The sequence below is a fragment of the Micropterus dolomieu genome, linkage group LG11 (genome assembly GCF_021292245.1).
Source record: "Micropterus dolomieu isolate WLL.071019.BEF.003 ecotype Adirondacks linkage group LG11, ASM2129224v1, whole genome shotgun sequence".
Lineage (NCBI taxonomy): Eukaryota > Metazoa > Chordata > Actinopteri > Centrarchiformes > Centrarchidae > Micropterus > Micropterus dolomieu.
The window spans coordinates 26,609,686-26,626,783 of NC_060160.1; the positions used below are offsets into that span (position 1 = coordinate 26,609,686).

General features: G+C 40.4%; 2 protein-coding genes across 5 annotated transcripts; one reads left to right on the forward strand and one right to left on the reverse strand.

The window, feature by feature from the left end:
- Positions 1-335: 335 nt before the first annotated feature.
- On the forward strand, positions 336-9,075 carry ldah (lipid droplet associated hydrolase). 4 transcript variants are annotated; one of them, XR_006827277.1, is made up of 8 exons: positions 336-416; positions 1,835-1,981; positions 2,725-2,859; positions 4,828-4,985; positions 5,226-5,466; positions 7,026-7,153; positions 7,234-7,316; positions 7,519-7,556. XR_006827277.1 is itself a non-coding variant. In XM_046063697.1 (7 exons), exons 1-7 carry the CDS (start codon positions 401-403, stop codon positions 7,705-7,707), a joined length of 969 nt encoding a protein of 322 aa, XP_045919653.1. In that variant the 5' UTR covers positions 336-400; the 3' UTR covers positions 7,708-8,572. The 4 variants fall into 4 exon arrangements, 3 of the variants coding, with proteins under 3 accessions (XP_045919653.1, XP_045919654.1, XP_045919655.1); XM_046063697.1 differs by lacking the exon at positions 7,026-7,153 and having other exon boundaries at positions 7,519-8,572; XM_046063698.1 differs by lacking the exons at positions 7,026-7,153; positions 7,234-7,316; positions 7,519-7,556 and adding an exon at positions 8,348-9,075.
- Positions 9,076-10,620: 1,545 nt separating this feature from the next.
- Positions 10,621-17,028, reverse strand: alkbh1 (alkB homolog 1, histone H2A dioxygenase). Its single transcript, XM_046063696.1, has 6 exons — positions 16,692-17,028; positions 15,812-15,920; positions 15,144-15,306; positions 13,765-13,855; positions 12,997-13,190; positions 10,621-12,161 (listed from the first exon to the last, which is right to left on the reverse strand). Exons 1-6 carry the CDS (start codon positions 16,827-16,829, stop codon positions 11,714-11,716), a joined length of 1,143 nt encoding a protein of 380 aa, XP_045919652.1. The 5' UTR covers positions 16,830-17,028; the 3' UTR covers positions 10,621-11,713.
- Between the last annotated feature and the right edge of the window lie 70 nt (positions 17,029-17,098).

Here is a 17,098-nt window from a genome sequence, read left to right on the forward strand (position 1 = left end):
GATGTAGCCTTAATAACCTCATAGCCACAACGTATAAAAGCAGCAGCAGTGATTTTAACAACAACAAAAATACCAGTAAATGATTATTGTTTATTGATCGGATCCAGAAGGGTATTAACAGTCAGTAATGATATGCTGTATTTTGCAGTGGCTGAAGTCACTATGCAGTGTGTAGGTTCCTGCTTATATATCAGCTACTGTATATGTTCTTATATGCCCTTTCCTTCACTTAGCAGTAAGGCAGCTGTAAATTAAACCGTTCTTTAACGAAAAGATGAAAAGTATTGTGGGACGGCCGCTGAGCTGACCAATCAAAATCCAGCAGTGTGCGAAGCAGGAAGTCCTCACACTGGGCAAACAGGAGACACAAATCAATAGTGAACATATCATCTTAATCTTGATGCCGTTATTAAGAGGTAAAAGATATTTTGGTATACATTGTACTTGTCAGATAGCGGCTATCTGAACCAGCTACGAGTAGTCAAGCTAATGTCACTCAGTATCTTGTCATTTGAGATAGTGTAAGCTATTGTCAATGCTAGAGCGTCTCACACCAAACTACATTTAACGTCTGTCAATTTAATACAGCTTCATATTGGTAGTGGTGCTTAAGTCATTAAAAACGCTCAATTAAAATTCGTTTATTACAATAAGCAGACATTCTTTCATTCGGCACCAACAAATTAGCAATAATTCAACCAGTTCAATTAAAATGGCAACTTGTAGTTACATTTATGTTAACTTTACAGCCTATTTGATCGCCTTCTCACTGTGTTCTTTTTTTTACTTGAAATATGTGTATGCTATACTGGTGGAATGTTTGTTTTTAAATTATTTGTATTATAGTTTAAGAGAAGCTATTCTTTGAATATGACTCAGCACAAACGCACCACATGCACGACTCGCTTTTTAACCTTTGACGTGGATGAAAAGCATCACCTTTGGACCTTTTTCGGGTCCTCAGTAGCTTCCACAAAAGCGGTTGCTGACATAACAACATTTTGGCCCCGTCCAAAATCACATATCATAACTTAAAACAGTGCACAGAGGTTGTCATGCAAAGCAGTTAATAACCCAAACAAAACATCATAGTGGGTGGCATTATTCCTATTATGTGGTTTCCCTCATTTCTTAGTTTGTTTCAGTCTGAGTAATGTTTTGAATAGATATTTGCTTCTGATATATCAGAATCATATATAGGCCTATGTACAAACTTTTAAATCAGTCGCTCTCCCCTTCCACACTCACTGCGCTTAAACACAACATGCATCTGTCTTCTCTGTCTTTTAACTGCAGCTCTGCATCGCGATGTAACATTGTGTATTATATATAATACTAACTATTAATAATTACGTTTTTAATTTTGAATAAAATTTACAAAGGAAAGTTTTCAATTCAGGTTTGTATTTCATGAAAAAATTTGTAGTTATTACACTACTACACCGCCATTACATTTTTCCTGTCGTGCTCAACCTAAAGGCAGCTCGTGCGCCACACTTTGGGAATCGCTGCTTTACAGAAGGGTCTGCTTTTCAGCTAGCTTGGTTAGTTTTTCCATAAATGTGTACAGAGCAATTTCTGGATCATTTTCCATACACACACCTGACCACTGGTCATCTTTAACCTCCTTCACAAACATGTCTTGATTAAAGCTCCTAAAAGACAGGCAGAGATAGACCTTTCTTCCAGGCATAGGTGTCTTGATGGTCCTTGTAAAGGCAACTGAGTTGTAACCTCTGCAACCTGTGGCTAAAGATTCAAAAAGATACTCAATGGAACATAAAATGATAATATTGTAATTGTTCTTCATATGTTATCCCTCTTTTCCTGAAAGTTAATCAGATGGACAACATGGTGACAGACGGGAGGGATGAACCACAGACAGACTTTATGTACTGCTGTGGAGCCATCACGGAGGTTCTTAAATTTGGCTCTTGTCAGCTACACTCCGGGCACAAGGTGCTTTTTCTCATCATTCCAGGTGAGTTGGGCTGATATTCTATATTCAGAAATCTGCACCACTCAAATACAATATCAGTCTTCTAGAGGGAGCCCTGTGTTAAAACCTTTATTATTGTTGTTTATACAGTGCTTGCATGGTGCATATTTCTAAATAATATCACAACAAACTAATGCACAGAAGCCCTGGTGCTAGATAGAATTATTACAGCATAGGAGTACTGATGTGCACAAAATCAATACACAGAGAGTGGTTGATAGGAGTAGGTAGGGGCCAGACAACGAAATTTTGACCCTCTGATACTTAACAGGTTAATCTGACCATGACTGTATCAGTTGGTATGGTCAATAGCAGTTTGCAGCAGTTCAACTTATTTTCTTTTTAGGCAGAGATATTTTAAAAGTTAGTCCTAGATCACACTCTTCTCTGTCGTAACGGAATTTATATAACAACCAATCATAAGTAGTTAGATACACATGTACACTGTTATTAATGTAACTGTTACCATTCAACCACAGTTAATGTTGAATTTCACTTTATCATGTTAACATACTGATACAATATTCCGGGGATATAACAGGGAGGAGGGATATTTGAAAGGTATCATGAAAGCTTGACAATTTGAGAAACAAGCTTGCTGGCAGATCATTGGTTTAAATAATCAGGTTTTTTGAAAAATCCAGGCATTGAAAGTGGAAGTCCACTTCCCCCCCGCTTTTTGTTATGTGGGGAAATGCACTCATTTGTTGTTGTCTTCCTTACAGGTAACCCAGGTGTGGTGGGCTTCTACAGAACCTTCATGCACACACTTCACAGTATGTTTGGACACCGCCACCCAGTGTGGGCTGTAAGTCATGCTGGCCACTGTGTCCCACCAGACTCCATGGACATGGTAGACGGTACAGATTCTTCTCTGGTTCTGTTCACTTCAGGGTTACCACGCTGACTTAGTTACTAATTATGCCAGTTGAAATAGGAATGTTTATCACACCTAACATATTTAAAAATTGGGAGTTAATGAGTAAGTTAGTCAGGCTAGTTGAACATGGAAACCAAAGAAAATCTTGAAAACAAGGTCATCTGATACTGTGCATTGTATATATTATCCAGAACATAGAGGGAAAGGTGTAATGTAAATAGACTTGGGGGGGGGGGGGGACATCTGGAGGACATCCACATCCAGCCAATAAGAGCAGGCAGCTACTTTTTCACCGCAGAACACTAAACTCACCTCCAGCTCTCTGTAGCTCAGACAATCCCTGCTACCTGAGTGTGCTAATCCATTTTTTCACCCAGATTCTTTGTCTTTATAATTTTATAATCTTTATAATAACAAACAACAGCTGTTTCATGTGAAGGTTCGCATCGTTTCCCGTTTCACATTTCATGTGTGTTTTCTTGACAAAACGTGGTTTAGAGACCGGCCGTTGGGTGACGGAGCCGCGGTCAGTTCGTGTAGTGTGTGACCCCCTGTCACCGATCCGTCATGTAGTGTGAACGCCACGTCTTCAAGACTCCCGTCACAAGTCATGTAGTCTGAACAGCAAGGCGATCTGCCGACGCTGTAAGGTGTCTAACCTGCACGAGCCTTTACAGAACTCCCTATCAATGACAGAAAGCCTTCTGACACAAACGGTAGGTAATCTAAAAGCATAGTATTGCTAACTGCTTTCACATCTACCTTGCACAAGACAAAGCAGAACCTGGCACAGGCAGATTTCATACATCCTGGTAATGCTTGCCCATAGCTCATTTGACAGGACATTCAGCTTTTCAGCCTCTTTTTCCTTAAATAATTACACTTTGGCATCAGAATGTTCTGTTCTGACCTAACCGTCCAGTCCAGTCATCTGGCCACTTTTCCCGAATGCACCTTAACACCAGTATCACAGGCAAAGGACTCAAAAGCAACTTTATGTGTCAAACCATTATGTCTGAAAGTGCAGCAGCTGAAGCACAAGTGACTTTACGTTAATAAATGTAGGTGGCAACATTGCTCGGCAGATAATTTTAAAATGATCCAAAACCATTAAATTGAACAAATCATCAAATGTTTTATTTTCAAGAGCCGTTCACCACCGGCTAAAATGAGTTACCAACTCCCTCGCAGCACCAGTGTTCACGAATTCACAAAACAAGGCCCACAGCCTACTAATCTACAACTGATTTCCGCAGTCACGCCAACACTGCAGACTAGAGCCTAGAGCTGACCCTGAATAGTCAAAGATTTGATGCTTTGATGGTCGGAGCCTCATTCGACTGTCAGTCTCACAGTCAAAGCTTTGCAGCGAAACAAGGATCATGCCATTTTGGCGATATAGGGGTGCTCAACGTCTGATTTTACATAGAACTACCAGTTTTCTCCCAGTAAGTTAATATACAGCCTATTACAATTTACATTTCAACGTTTAATGCTGTAAATAAACATGTAAATAGAAAAAAACTTCCAATAAATGTTTTTAAAGTAAATAAATCCAAAATTGTAACCCTAACCCTGGGCATGTGTGGTGGCGGAAGAGGAACACTTGCTGAAGAGACCGAGCCCCGGCTTCACTGGTGTTGTGCAGAGTTGTTCGACCTCGCGGGACTTTCAGATAATTTATCACCATTGATGAACCACACAAAGAATATTTTATCATTTTTAAATAGCCGGCTACTTGGAATAGACCCGCAAGGAACCGCGACGTGCATGTAGTTGTTGGCAGCACGGCAGGCACGTAAAACTCTGCACAAGACCGGTGAATGACAGGCGAGAGAGAGAGAGAGAGAGAGAGAGAGAGAGAGAGAGAGGGGTCTTCAAAAAGCCTCAGTTTAGCTGGAAATTCAAGTTAAAATTTTTTATTTTTTTTATACAAATACCTACACAGAAGCCGAGGACGATGTGTTTGGTCTGAACGGGCAGATTGAACACAAGCTGGCCTTCCTCAGGAAACATGTTCCCAGAGAGACCAGCCTGGTCCTGGTGGGACACTCCATCGGCTGCTACATTATTCTGGAGATGATGAAGAGAAATCCTGAACTCAAGGTTAGTTGCTGTATGTCTCTTTCTTTTTGGGGAAACCCATTGTTTCACATTGTGACAACAATTAAACATTTAACCACCAAAAGCACCCAGCAGATTAAAAGACATGACTCCCTTTTTAGATTCATTTTCCAAAATCCTTAGCTCAGTGGGAATATTTTACCTCCTGATTAACCTCCAGGTCTGATGTCCTGTTAATCCAAGACATGCTGAAAAGTGTAACCTCTTTATTTTTGATTACAGATTATAAAGGCCGTCATGCTGTTTCCCACCATTGAGCGCATGGCTCAGACTCCTCAGGGGAAGGTCATGACTCCTGTTCTGTGTCACATGCGTTATGTGGCCTACCTGCCTCTCTTCCTGCTCTCGCTCCTGCCTGAGGGACTGAAAGCCGGCCTTATCAAACTGGTGTTTGGTGGCATCCCCTCCCTGGACCACACTGTGGTCCAACCTACTGTAGGTCTTCTCAGTGGAGACTGTGCAGGTTAGTTGTGCTTTGTTCTTTACTCCTCATGCATATAATGTTCACTTTTTTAAGAACGTTTTCTAGTGATATTTAATCCACAGTTGGTGCAATCTTACTGTGCCAGTAACTGTTATATGTTTTTCAGACGGCTTGTATTCCAAGCATGTAATGCTCACTCAATGCACACTACTGAGAAGTCAATTCCTTTTACACAGTTGTAGAATGTGCAGTGTGGTGTTTGTGGTGTGGTTCAGTGGTCCAAAATGTTTAAAGGAGAGGTGAAGCGACAGGAGAGGAGCTAGAGTCACAAAGACAAATCCTGGGACTGACCTCCAGACATATTCTACAAGTAAAGGAGAGAGTCCAGAAGTGGAGTTTCTACGTAGACTGTATATAAGAAGTGGATGTAGTCAATGTGACGTCACCCCTTTATGTATATATATATATATATATGTATATGTGTCTGTCTGTCTATATATGTGTGTGTGTGTGTGTATATATATATATTAGGGCTGGGCACGTTAACACGTTATTATCGTGTTAACGCATTAATTAATTAACGCCGACAATTATTTTATCACATGTTAACGCAGTTTTTATTTCATTATTATTAGTTTGAAAGTCCCTTGCTCACTGGCTCTGAATACACATCCAGACAAACCGTGGGTCACAGGACGGGCGGGATGTTGATCAGCCTGCAAATCACTCACCCAAACAAGCAGTGGAGGGAGGCTTCGGCAGACTACGCTGTCATCTTTTTTTCCATATTTTTCCACCCGCAATCCATTATCGCAGCAGCAGGTGAGCCGCTTGCTTGTTAATTTGAGTTGCTATCAAACAACTCAAACAGCCGAAACCAACATCTGCACCCTGTGTTCAATGCTGCTTTAACGTTACCTGGTCTGTGCTTGTAAAATATCCACCGCCACTTGTAACGTCATTTCAAGTTTTTAACAGAGTGAAGTCTGTGCGAGTGAACACACGCACAGACCCCGCTACTCCACCTCCCCCATGCCATTGTCCATCCCGATGTTTCAATGTAGTTTTGAAGACATCGTCCCAACCCTACTGAACAGACTGTTTCTGCTGCTCCCTGATAAAAGATACCTGATGCTGATACCTGTTCAGAAAAAAACAAACTGATGGTTACTTGTTTTAACAAGCTAGATAAAAGGTAATGTCCTTTAATATTTGATTTGATTACATTAATGTTTAAGTTGAGATTTATAAGAAATATTGTGTAATACTGTGTAAAGGGAATACTGCTGGTAAAAAGCACTTTATTTGTTTAAAGTGTTAAAAAAGTGTTTACACTTTTGTGTATATAGCATTACATTTAAATTAAAGTTGCGCAATACACTACTTCAAAATTATTCAATTTTACGCATAACAATGCGATTAATCACGATTAATCGCAAGAAAATCATGCGATTAATCGCGAAATTTTAATCGTTGCCCAGCACTAATATACTATATATATATATCTATATATATATATATATGTGTGTGTGTGTGTGTGTGTGTGTATATACATGTACATAATCAACCTCTGTCAACATGTCTCCTATTATTTGCAGGATCCTCCATGAAATGCATATATAATAAGGAGAGAGACAGAACTTGCAAACACAAATGACACACAAACTGTGTCTCCAGCCCACTGCGTCTGTTTTACTTTTGCGCCTTGGCTTGAAACTGCAGGCCTGTGTGTCATTTTTTTTTATTTCTAGTATCTCTGAAATAAAGTAATGACTACACTAGTGTAATATTTTTCTTTTTTTTTAGCCAATGCTATGTACATGGGCGGTCAGGAAATGAGAAAAGTTCTGGAAAGAGACAACATAACGATAAAGAAACATCTTGAAAAGGTAAGAAAGACCTTCCTACATGATTGCCTTATAAAAATTTACTGTACCTAATACTACTGTTCAATATTTGATAACATAAAGACAGTAAGCTTGCTTGAATGATCAGTTAAGGCTTTACTTGTGACATGTTCTTTTTAGCTGTTATTCTGTGTTAAATCTAGACAGGACAGTAAACTAACTATTTTTGCGTTTCCATTTTCAGCTTATATTTTATTATGGAGCTACAGACCACTGGTGCCCTGTTCAGTATTATCATGAAATTAAGGAGGACTTCCCATGTGGGGATTTCAGACTGTGTGAAAACGGGTTCCGCCATGCCTTTGTCCTGGATGCAGGAACAGAAGTTGCCAAAATGGTGGCCGAATGGATCAGTGGAGAACTGAGGACATGAGTTCATTCTTCTCTTGCCATCTGTCTGACATGAACGCTGACTTTTAGCGTTCAGACGATATCATGGAATTGAATTGAGAAGAAATATCAAATATTAATTATTATTATTTATTTTTATTAATTAAATATAAATACAATGTGTTTATTGATTAAAATGGCATTCTTTGCATAAGCACAACAAAAACCCAAATGTGACATGAAAAATGATGATAATGTGGTTTTATTCATTTATAAAACTGCTTTTGTTACAGAAATGATCCAAAATCTATTTAAATGAAAACATATATTTTAGTAAAACCCTGAACAGTGTGCTGTCTCCAAAGATGAAATAGAAAAACCCTCAAAGGCACTACTGTAGCACTTCTCATGTTAGTACCTGACAAGTGGGATTATTTAAATTCTATTATGTTGCCATTTTGCACTGATGCCAATTTTTTCCTCACATATACAATAATGTGTACATTTGGATTTAAGTATTCCCATGTATGATGACTTGAACAGCATACTATATATAATGGGGGAAATACATGCCTTATTTTTCATCTATTGTATTTTTCATTGCCTGCCCTCTGATGCGACTGTGCTGTCAAACATCACAGCTGTCATGATGATTTCCTATTCTATTCCTACTGTCAATGTAGAAAGTCTGGACGATGGATGGTACTGTGAACCTGCTGCCCAGACCATGGTGGTCCGAATCTACCATCAGACATTATGGATCTCCTTGGTCTTGCTCTTCCTCCTCCTTTTACTCTCCACTCCACTCCTATGTTGGCAACTGTTGCTCCAAAACAAAAGAGCTCACCTGTGGCCCTTTTACAGTTTTGCTATGGCTCTGATAGCCTATTAAACAAATGTGCAGCATGTGTTTGCCCATGTGAGGAGTCAGAGTGGACGGCAATGAATTTTAAGTTTAGCATAGTGAATGGCAAATATTTGATTCATTAATATTGTGCCAGATGTAGAGATTTGTGTGTAGTGGTTTGAACAAAGTGTGGTTTAGTGTTAAGCAGGACATTATGACAAGAGGTTTACAACCTCCTGTCATCATTTGTTCAGCAAATCACATTGTATTATATATATTTACATATTTATTGAGATACTGTAAATTGTGTGACCTATGGGTAGCCTTCTTAAGTAATCTTAAATGTTTTCTCTGTAACACTCATGAACATGCCAGAGTTAAAGTTTTGAAAACAACATTTTAGGTAGTCTCTATTAACTGGAAAACTCTGCTACTCTGTCTCATGCATTGAGTCAGATGGCAGCCTCTGCTCCCAATGGTGGGGAAAATGATGAGATGCACTGCCGAAAATTACTTGGATATAAAGATGAGGGCTATATTAAACAAACCTGGGTAGAACGCCAATGCTGCAAAGATACCTGTTCAAACAAGGGGAGAAGCAGAACGTCATATTACCCTGACTCTACCTAGATTGGATCCGAATGAAATGATTGGCTGGGCTTATGACAGACCTATGCCACAGATACCGGATTTTTTTCTTTTTTGGGTCAGCATTTGATTTATTGAGCCTACCCCAGCTTTAAAGGTAATTCTGAAGAAATCCAACACCAGGACAAAAACCATGATCTAGAGCGAACAACACAGCAAGTAATGTAACTAACGTTAGCTAATTTGTGGGTTAGCAAACTGCTAACATCACAACAGCAGCATGTCTTCGTGAACTAGAAAGTAAGCGGAATATCTTTGGGCGGAAAGAAATATGAGTCAGAGCTGGAGAGAGGAGTTTGTTGTGTTGTGGTAATATTAGGAAATAAAAGTCTTGCTGGCAGTTCCTCTACGTACAGAAAAACTCTTCTCCCTTGTTTCTACCGGTGTTTCCTGAAACAACTCGCCTCTCATGAGATTTCAGAGCGACAATTGTCCTTGAGCAAGACTTCAGTTTCTTGTTAAAACAAAGGGTGTCCCCAGGAGTCACTTGTTGTCAGGCGCCTTGCCTGGTGGCAAATTTAGGAGCACTTTTTGTGGGCATAATTTTAACTTTTTTTGTGTGTGTGTTTCTTCTAGCGAGTGTATCTTACTAAAAATGTTTATCTCTGTAGGGATCCTTTTTATAATGTTGCCAGATGCATTTAATATCAATCTGAGCGTGTCAATGGTAAAAACAAGCACTTTAGTGGACGTACTGTGACAGGATACAATTGCTGGTGAGGATTTCGTTGCAGCCTGTTTGCCCAGTTTCGACTACAGCGTGCTAGATTAACAGTGGACCAATTTTAAAAATGTTGTCCCAGGTTTGTTGTATCTAAATCTGTTTCATATAATATTTTTGTCTAAGTGCAGTGAATTTATGGGTGTGTTTAGGTTTGTGTGTGGATATCGCCATGCACATACTTGGACTCATCCTAATTTTATACATGCCTTTGTCCCTTTTTTCTTTTGTTCTATACATAAATCACAAATGCACTGAAAATTGTTGTTTATGGAAAATGCTAATAAAAAGTGTTCTAAAAAAAAAAAAAGTTGTCCCAGTAAGTCATGTAGACACAAAACCATGAGAAAATAAGATTCAGGTTGAAAAAAAAACTGAAGGTCCCCTTTTAGTTTCACTTTCAGTTTCGGGCCAAGCTATTACATCGGTGCCATCGGCGGCATCTCTGAACATGTGCCAGTCTGTGCACCTGAATCAGTTCTGCAGAGCTAGTGTGGACAGATGTGCACAGCAGGAGGAATGCAGGAGAAGCAAAGAAATATGGTCTGAAATACCAACATGAGGGTGCATGGCTTTGTAGCTGCCAGAAATGCATTTGTGTTGTTTTCATTAGTTCTTTGTCAGTTGTGGTGGTCTGGTTTTATTTGTGTTGTATGTGTGGGTGGTTTCAGTTTGTGTTTTCTTATGTAACCATGGCTTACAAGCCAAAACATATGAAACTAAAAAGTCCCACAAAATACTAAATGATCTCATAAGCACATTATGAGCCCTTTAATGAATAGATTATCTAGAAAGAGAACTCTAAAATGGATTGCCTTTTTAAAACTAGTCAAACAGGTGAGAGATGAAGGCCAATTTATACATCTGCGTCGTGTCTCGCTATGCTTTTTCCAGCTTATCCTTCTTCGTCGCCATTTTACAAATTCTCTCGTTTCTGCATGTTAGTAATTTCACCAAAAGTAACTGCCGTTCAACATCAGTCTGCTCCAACGTTTCAGTCACCATGGTTTGTAGCCTACACCAATGAAGAAAAAGAAAATCCACACAGTAGGCTACTACTCGACACAGAAGTTTAAATTGGCCTTGATTAGGAACGTGACCATACCTCTCACCTCACATTGCCACACAGGAAGCCTTCTCTGAGCAGTCAAAAAGCAGGCTCAGTCTTGATATCTCTTCTTGATGTCATGTGATAAAACACACCTGAGAATAATAATCTTCACCTGCCCCATTTACACCTGGTATAAACGTGTGATCTGTATCTGTATAATGACATCCAATCTATGGCTCTTTGCATTTACACCTGGTATAAACGTGTGATCTGTATATGTATTATGAAATCCAATATATGGCTCTTTGCATTTACACCTGCTATTAAAATAATTTATCTACCGATCTCAAAATGTAAATTTGTTAGACAGGCTGGAGGACTTCTCAATAAGCACAGCGCCTCCCAGGTCAAGGAAAGCAGTCCCAAAAACTGAGGCCATTCGTTTATAAATCCCTTTTTGTGAAGAGACTAGCAAACAGCTGCTCCTACTTGTAGCTTTTGCCTGGCTAGTGAGCAGGAAGAGTCAGCTGACCTTTCAACTTGCTGGGCGGATTTTTGTCTTAAAAAAGGGGGTCTTGTTGAATGGATTGCCTGACACCTGGCTCAGCGCCTATCACAAAAGCGCGCCTGACCTCCTCCAAATAACTTAAAACCAACATTGTTTCATTTCTGCTTCATTCTGCTAGAGTGCACGGTGACAACAATGAATGAAGTGTCACCGCACTACTTACAGACGTACATATTCACACTTCAAATGTGAGAGTTGCAGCAGGTGGTTTGTTTCATGTCTCTACAGTATCATCAGAGTCACAGCTACGTCTCCTCTTCCCATTCCCTCTATCTGCTGCTCCCTCATGGTACCCCACTGTCCGGCCTGCACTGGTCCTCTGGTGAGAAGAGGGTGTTTCTGGAAATCTCTGCCCAGGCCCCAGGACCTGTCTGACAGTCATATTCACTCTGGAGCTCTGGATGTACCTGGAGCATACCGCCCAGTCCTCCTCTGACACTGGCTCCACCACAGTGTTGTCCTGCAGGGCTGAGGCCAGGCTGCAGCTTTCCATCTCTAAAGCGATATGTCCCTGTGGTGCTGGAACAATGCGTGGGACAGCATGGTAAAGGAGGCGGCTCTGTCCTGACATCACCATCATGTCCCCACTGTGCATGTACATAGCAGTGGGGGGGTCCTGTCTGCGGATGCCTCCCAGGAGGAAGATGGCTGACTGCCCAAAACTATCAGAAAAGACAACAAGGTATACAGAGAGGGAGTTGGAATGTTTGTCTGTAATTACCAAGGCAGTGAAGACTTTCCCAACTGACCACTAACTCATACTGGTTGATTTCAATAATGTCCCCTTACTATATATATATAAGGCCTAGTTTTATTCATGCATTTTCTTTTATAAGAACTGGTTTGACAGCTTATGGCATCAGTTTGAATCTGAACACTCACTCAGTGCAGTTACCTTTACTTTCCACAAGTTGGCAGCCAATTCTTTATTCGGTCAACTACCGCGCAAAGATGACTAGGAAGCCCTGTCCTTCAATAAACCAGTTTGCTATCTGTCATAAAGAGCATCAGTAGCATGGCGATCACAAAGCGAAAAGAAGAAGACAGTTTGGAGATATTCCAACGTGTCCTAAGGAGAGAAAACGACTCGCAAATCCTGGTTTTAACTGCCTGAATTGCTGGTACAATAAACAAATATCAGAACTTAGTAACTACACTGGCATTCTAAAGATGTGTTAAAGAATTCCTTCCTCCTTCCTTCCTTACCTTTAAAGGTGCCGTAGAATACTCATTTTCAGATTCATACTTACATTGTGGGATTCTACTAAAAATGTTTTTAAAAATGTCATGCTTTAATGTTTTCAGTTTTTTCTGTCCTTTCTGTCCGTTTTTCAGGGCTCTTCTGCATGCGTAAGATTTACATATGAAGGAGGAAACAATAGAGACTGAGGCTCACGGTATGTCAGTTCTCTGTACTGAACTCTTTTTTTCCAACTATGCCAAAGAAAATACAGTTTTCCATTCAGCGGCACCTTTAAGAATGTTTTCCCCACTCACCTGAATGACAGCAGCGGTCGGCTGTGATCTAGTTCCGATTCATCCACATGGATTCCCAGCGATGAATCAGATCGGTAGTAGTTGAGGATTCCAGCCTCTGCGTTGAACCCCCGGAACCCACACGCAGCTGTTATTTGCGAGGACAGCAAGTGGAGATCAGCTGGGAAAGGAGTGTAATGGTTGGCAGAGTAAGTCTGTGAATGGAACAAGGTACAATTGGACCGTTACACAAGTAAAGCTGTAATAGGCTGTGAAACATTAAATAACGTGATGTTCTCCCAATATATATGCAGACAAGATAAAAAGAGGTTCACCAAACCCAGCTGGACTTTTGTTGTTTCACGTTCAGTATTTTAACTCCTTAGCCACTGAGGTGCCCCTGAAAGTCCTACTGTTTCTTAACTTTGTTTAGTGCAGCTACTCCCCTAATGTCCAGCTGGATATACTGTAGGCTATATACATTTAGAAAAGTGTCAGCAATTTTCTGGACATTTTAGTGTTTACAGAGCAATGACTATGTGGCACATCTCACGGATGGCTGCAGATTGCAATGGGCTTTCATTTTCCAAGCGTGTTATGCCACTCAGGACTTTACAGCCTCATAAAGAAAACTAAATATTTTAATGTTTGAGAAATGTGAAAGAATTAAAATCTTGTGAGAAACTGCAATGTAGATATACTGATGAACTGTATCTTCATGATCACAATATATGTATCAATTAAATCCTACCTGCAGGGTCCTCTAACGAAGCAGGGTGCGCTGCTTACCTTGGTATCCCAGTTGTAATGATATCCCAGAGTGACCCAGCGCAGCCGCTCCAGTAGAGTCTTGGGTCCTCTCTTCCCAGAAGGAGGAAAACTGTGGAGGGGATTAAACACAAAGCACACTTTCAGAGGCAGGCTGCTGGGAACCTGGCACTAAGCATGGAAACTGGATGTGGTCAGAAACGTAAGAGTATTCTATGCAGAGAAATGGTCACAAATGTATATTACATGATCTTTCTGAAATAAAAAACAAGATTTACAAATGCGTTCAACAATTTGTGCATAACTAAGTACTCACGAATGTGTGTTCCAGTGCACACATAGCAAGCAGTTTTAAACAGTTTTACAAATGCACACATCACAACCTGAGTAGATAATATCTGTCATATAGATTTTTAACTTGAACCTTAGAAATCTGACACTTTTTGCTTTTAAAAAGCTTCCTGTGTATAAAAAATTTCTAAACATATATTTGACATTCTTGTATTTATTTACAGTTGCCTGACACGCATGGATCAGGGTACATTTGTGTGTGGAGCATCAACACAGATCCACAAATGCATGCTGTGTTTATGTGTTGGTGGAAAACTGGGACATCTGGGCTTTCTGTGAATTCATTTGCAATTTCAGAGTGGGAAAGACGTTTTTCTAAATAGACAGAATAGCTTATCAGAACACATACATTTGCCAACTACAGACTATATACAGTAGGCTTATAAATATATAGTTTAAATAAGCTAGTGCCAGGTGGTGGACTTCTGCTGGGAACAGCCAGGCCACTGAATTTGATGAATTGACTGTTCATCAGATCACAAATGAGACAAGAATTAGGTTGGAATAGACGCCAGTACAAAAACTTTAGAACATCAGTGTCATGAATGTACTGAGGCTTTGAGCTGGTGAAATGTAAGAAGGTCCAGTCAGTTTTACTTCAGGTTTGTGTGGCTGTTGCTTCACGCAAACTAAATTCCCAGGACGTTTTAAAGTAAGAGGACTGACAAGTATACTTATCAGTCCTGAGTTTTCTGTGGTTATTAAGTACACTAAGTGTTACATTTCAGATAAAGCAACATTCTGAAAGTAACAACTAATATTTTGGACATATTTTAGTTTCCTTTCTACACAAGAAGATACAACATCAATTTTATCTCTGTGTCCGGTAGATCTGTGATGAGATGAAAGTAGCTTAGCACAACTGGAAGCATGGGGAAACTGCAAGTCTAGCTCGATCAAAAGATATGCCCGAGCTAGGCAAGTAGTTTCTCCCTGCTTTTACCTAAAATGCTTTAAGTCATGACACAACAGCAGTTACCTGGCTCAGGTTTTGGGTCAGACAGATCGACTCAGAATTGTCAGAGGAGAAGAGCACTTGCTAATCTTACCCGAGGCCATGTACACTCTTGTCCCAGATGTCCTGGGTGTCAGAGGGAGACATGTGCATGTCCAGGTTGCAGACATTGGGCTTCTGAGGGTAGGTTTTCAAACACTGTCTGACCCAGAAGGGTTGGGAGCCCAGCAGGAACGGGTTAGAGATGAAGATGAACCCTAAAGAACACACAACGGTACAATACTGGGTCATAGAAACAGAAAGTGAAAAATCTTTAATAAGATGAAACCCGTGTTAAAATGCCAGTTGGCACCTTGCACGGCAGCCACTGGCATGTGAGGTAAAACGCTTTGAGTGGTCGGCAGACTAGAAAAAGCACAATATGAATGAAGACCATTACCAACCGAACACCTATGGGAGATTTTGGAGTGACGTATTAGTCAGTGCTCTCCACCATAATAATCAAAACACCAAATGGGGGAATATCTTTTGGAAGATATTCATCCCTCAGTAGAATCTACACACTTGGGGAATCTACACCACGGAGCCCTGTTCTGGTGGAACAGCATCTTACTGACATCCATCGGTGTTTTGCTCCATGTCAGTTTTCTCTCCAAATAAATGCAGAATTCAGGTTTTGGTCTGATAGTGTGTCGAAATCTTTGTTATGTGAGGTTGGTTTAGGTAAAGAGCAGCCCGTCTCCCCGTCTGCCCAGCGTTTACCTGGGTAGCCCTGCAAGCCGTAGACTCTCCAGTCTCTGACAGGCTTTAATCCAACCCTCGCAGCCTCCACATCACTCACTGCAGCAGGGTCCAACTCAGCTGGAACTATCTATCAGTCACACAGACACATGCACACACAAAGGAACATCAATCATTAGCTGGGCTGAAGCGGCTGATGTAAACATTAAGTATAGGCTATGCAGACTTGCCGACCACAGAAACAGAGACTCTCTAGTTCAAACTAATACAACTGCTCTTTGCCACAAAGTCATCTTTTTACGAAACTTAAAACTCTACAGAGTCTGTGTCAGGGATGTAGATTAATGAATCTGTGGTTTGAGGCTATAGGGTATAGATTGTGCTGGGGTTCCATTATACAACATTAAAAAGGTGAATCTCATCTCTTTTTCTACTGCAATTTATAAACTATTGCCCTCTCTCAACTTAGAAACTGAGTATGAATATGGTTACTGGGCTACTTTTACTTAAAGGTTCTGTATGAAATTCTTAACAATAATACAGCAGCAGACAACTATTTGCTATGTAAGGATATACCATATACTAGGGCAATGGCGCCCTGACAAGATAATGACGTCACACTCCTGCTGTGTGACGTCATCTGCGCTTCACTGTTCAGGTGACAGGTGTAGGGCTGGGGTAGTGGAACAGCTGGGCCCCTAAGGCGACTTAAATAAAAGGGCGTGAGTAGGCTACTTCTTCCAACTTGGTATCTAATGTATGTCACCCCGCTCCCAGAAGGTCTTTACAAACCTTAAAGCACAAGGTGCACAACTATCTGTCAGTCAGCCTCAACTCAACGCTCAATCACGTGATTCTTGAGAACTGTTCGGTCTTGTTTTCTTGGTCTGACATTTCCTACCTTGTCACTCGGTGCAGCTTTGGAGAAGTCAATAACATCAGTGAAATCTGGCGGAGGGTTTCTCCTCTTGTAAAACTTGAACAGTTTTCTAAATGCATCTTCTCCACTCTCCACCATGGAGGCTGCCATCTTGGCCATGACTTCTTCTTCTTCTTCTTCTTTGAGGTTTAACGGCAGCTTGGTGTTGCATTACTGCCATCTCCTGGCGAGGTCAATGCTTTTCCTGAGGCTTTGCCAAATCTGATCAAAGGAATGTTACAATATTGACAACATCCTTTAATCTCTTTCATAATAAATAGTATTTCTTAGAAAGTGATGTGATAACAATTTTTTTAGGTCATTAATGACGGAACAATGTTTTCCTCTCTTTGTGAAAAGAAAGATTTTCAAAAGTGGACACCTTCAAA

Coding starts and splice junctions, on each gene's coding strand:
- alkbh1 (XM_046063696.1), bottom strand. CDS start 16,829: ATGGCCAAGATGGCAGCCTCCATGGTGGAGAGTGGAGAAGATGCATTT. Junction 13,856..15,143: donor AAGAGTGTACATGGCCTCGG/GTAAGATTAGCA, acceptor TCCCCTCCACAG/TTTTCCTCCTTCTGGGAAGA. Junction 12,162..12,996: donor CGACCGCTGCTGTCATTCAG/GTGAGTGGGGAA, acceptor CTTTTCTGATAG/TTTTGGGCAGTCAGCCATCT.
- ldah (XM_046063697.1), top strand. Junction 1,982..2,724: donor GCTTTTTCTCATCATTCCAG/GTGAGTTGGGCT, acceptor TCTTCCTTACAG/GTAACCCAGGTGTGGTGGGC. Junction 5,467..7,233: donor TCTCAGTGGAGACTGTGCAG/GTTAGTTGTGCT, acceptor CTTTTTTTTTAG/CCAATGCTATGTACATGGGC.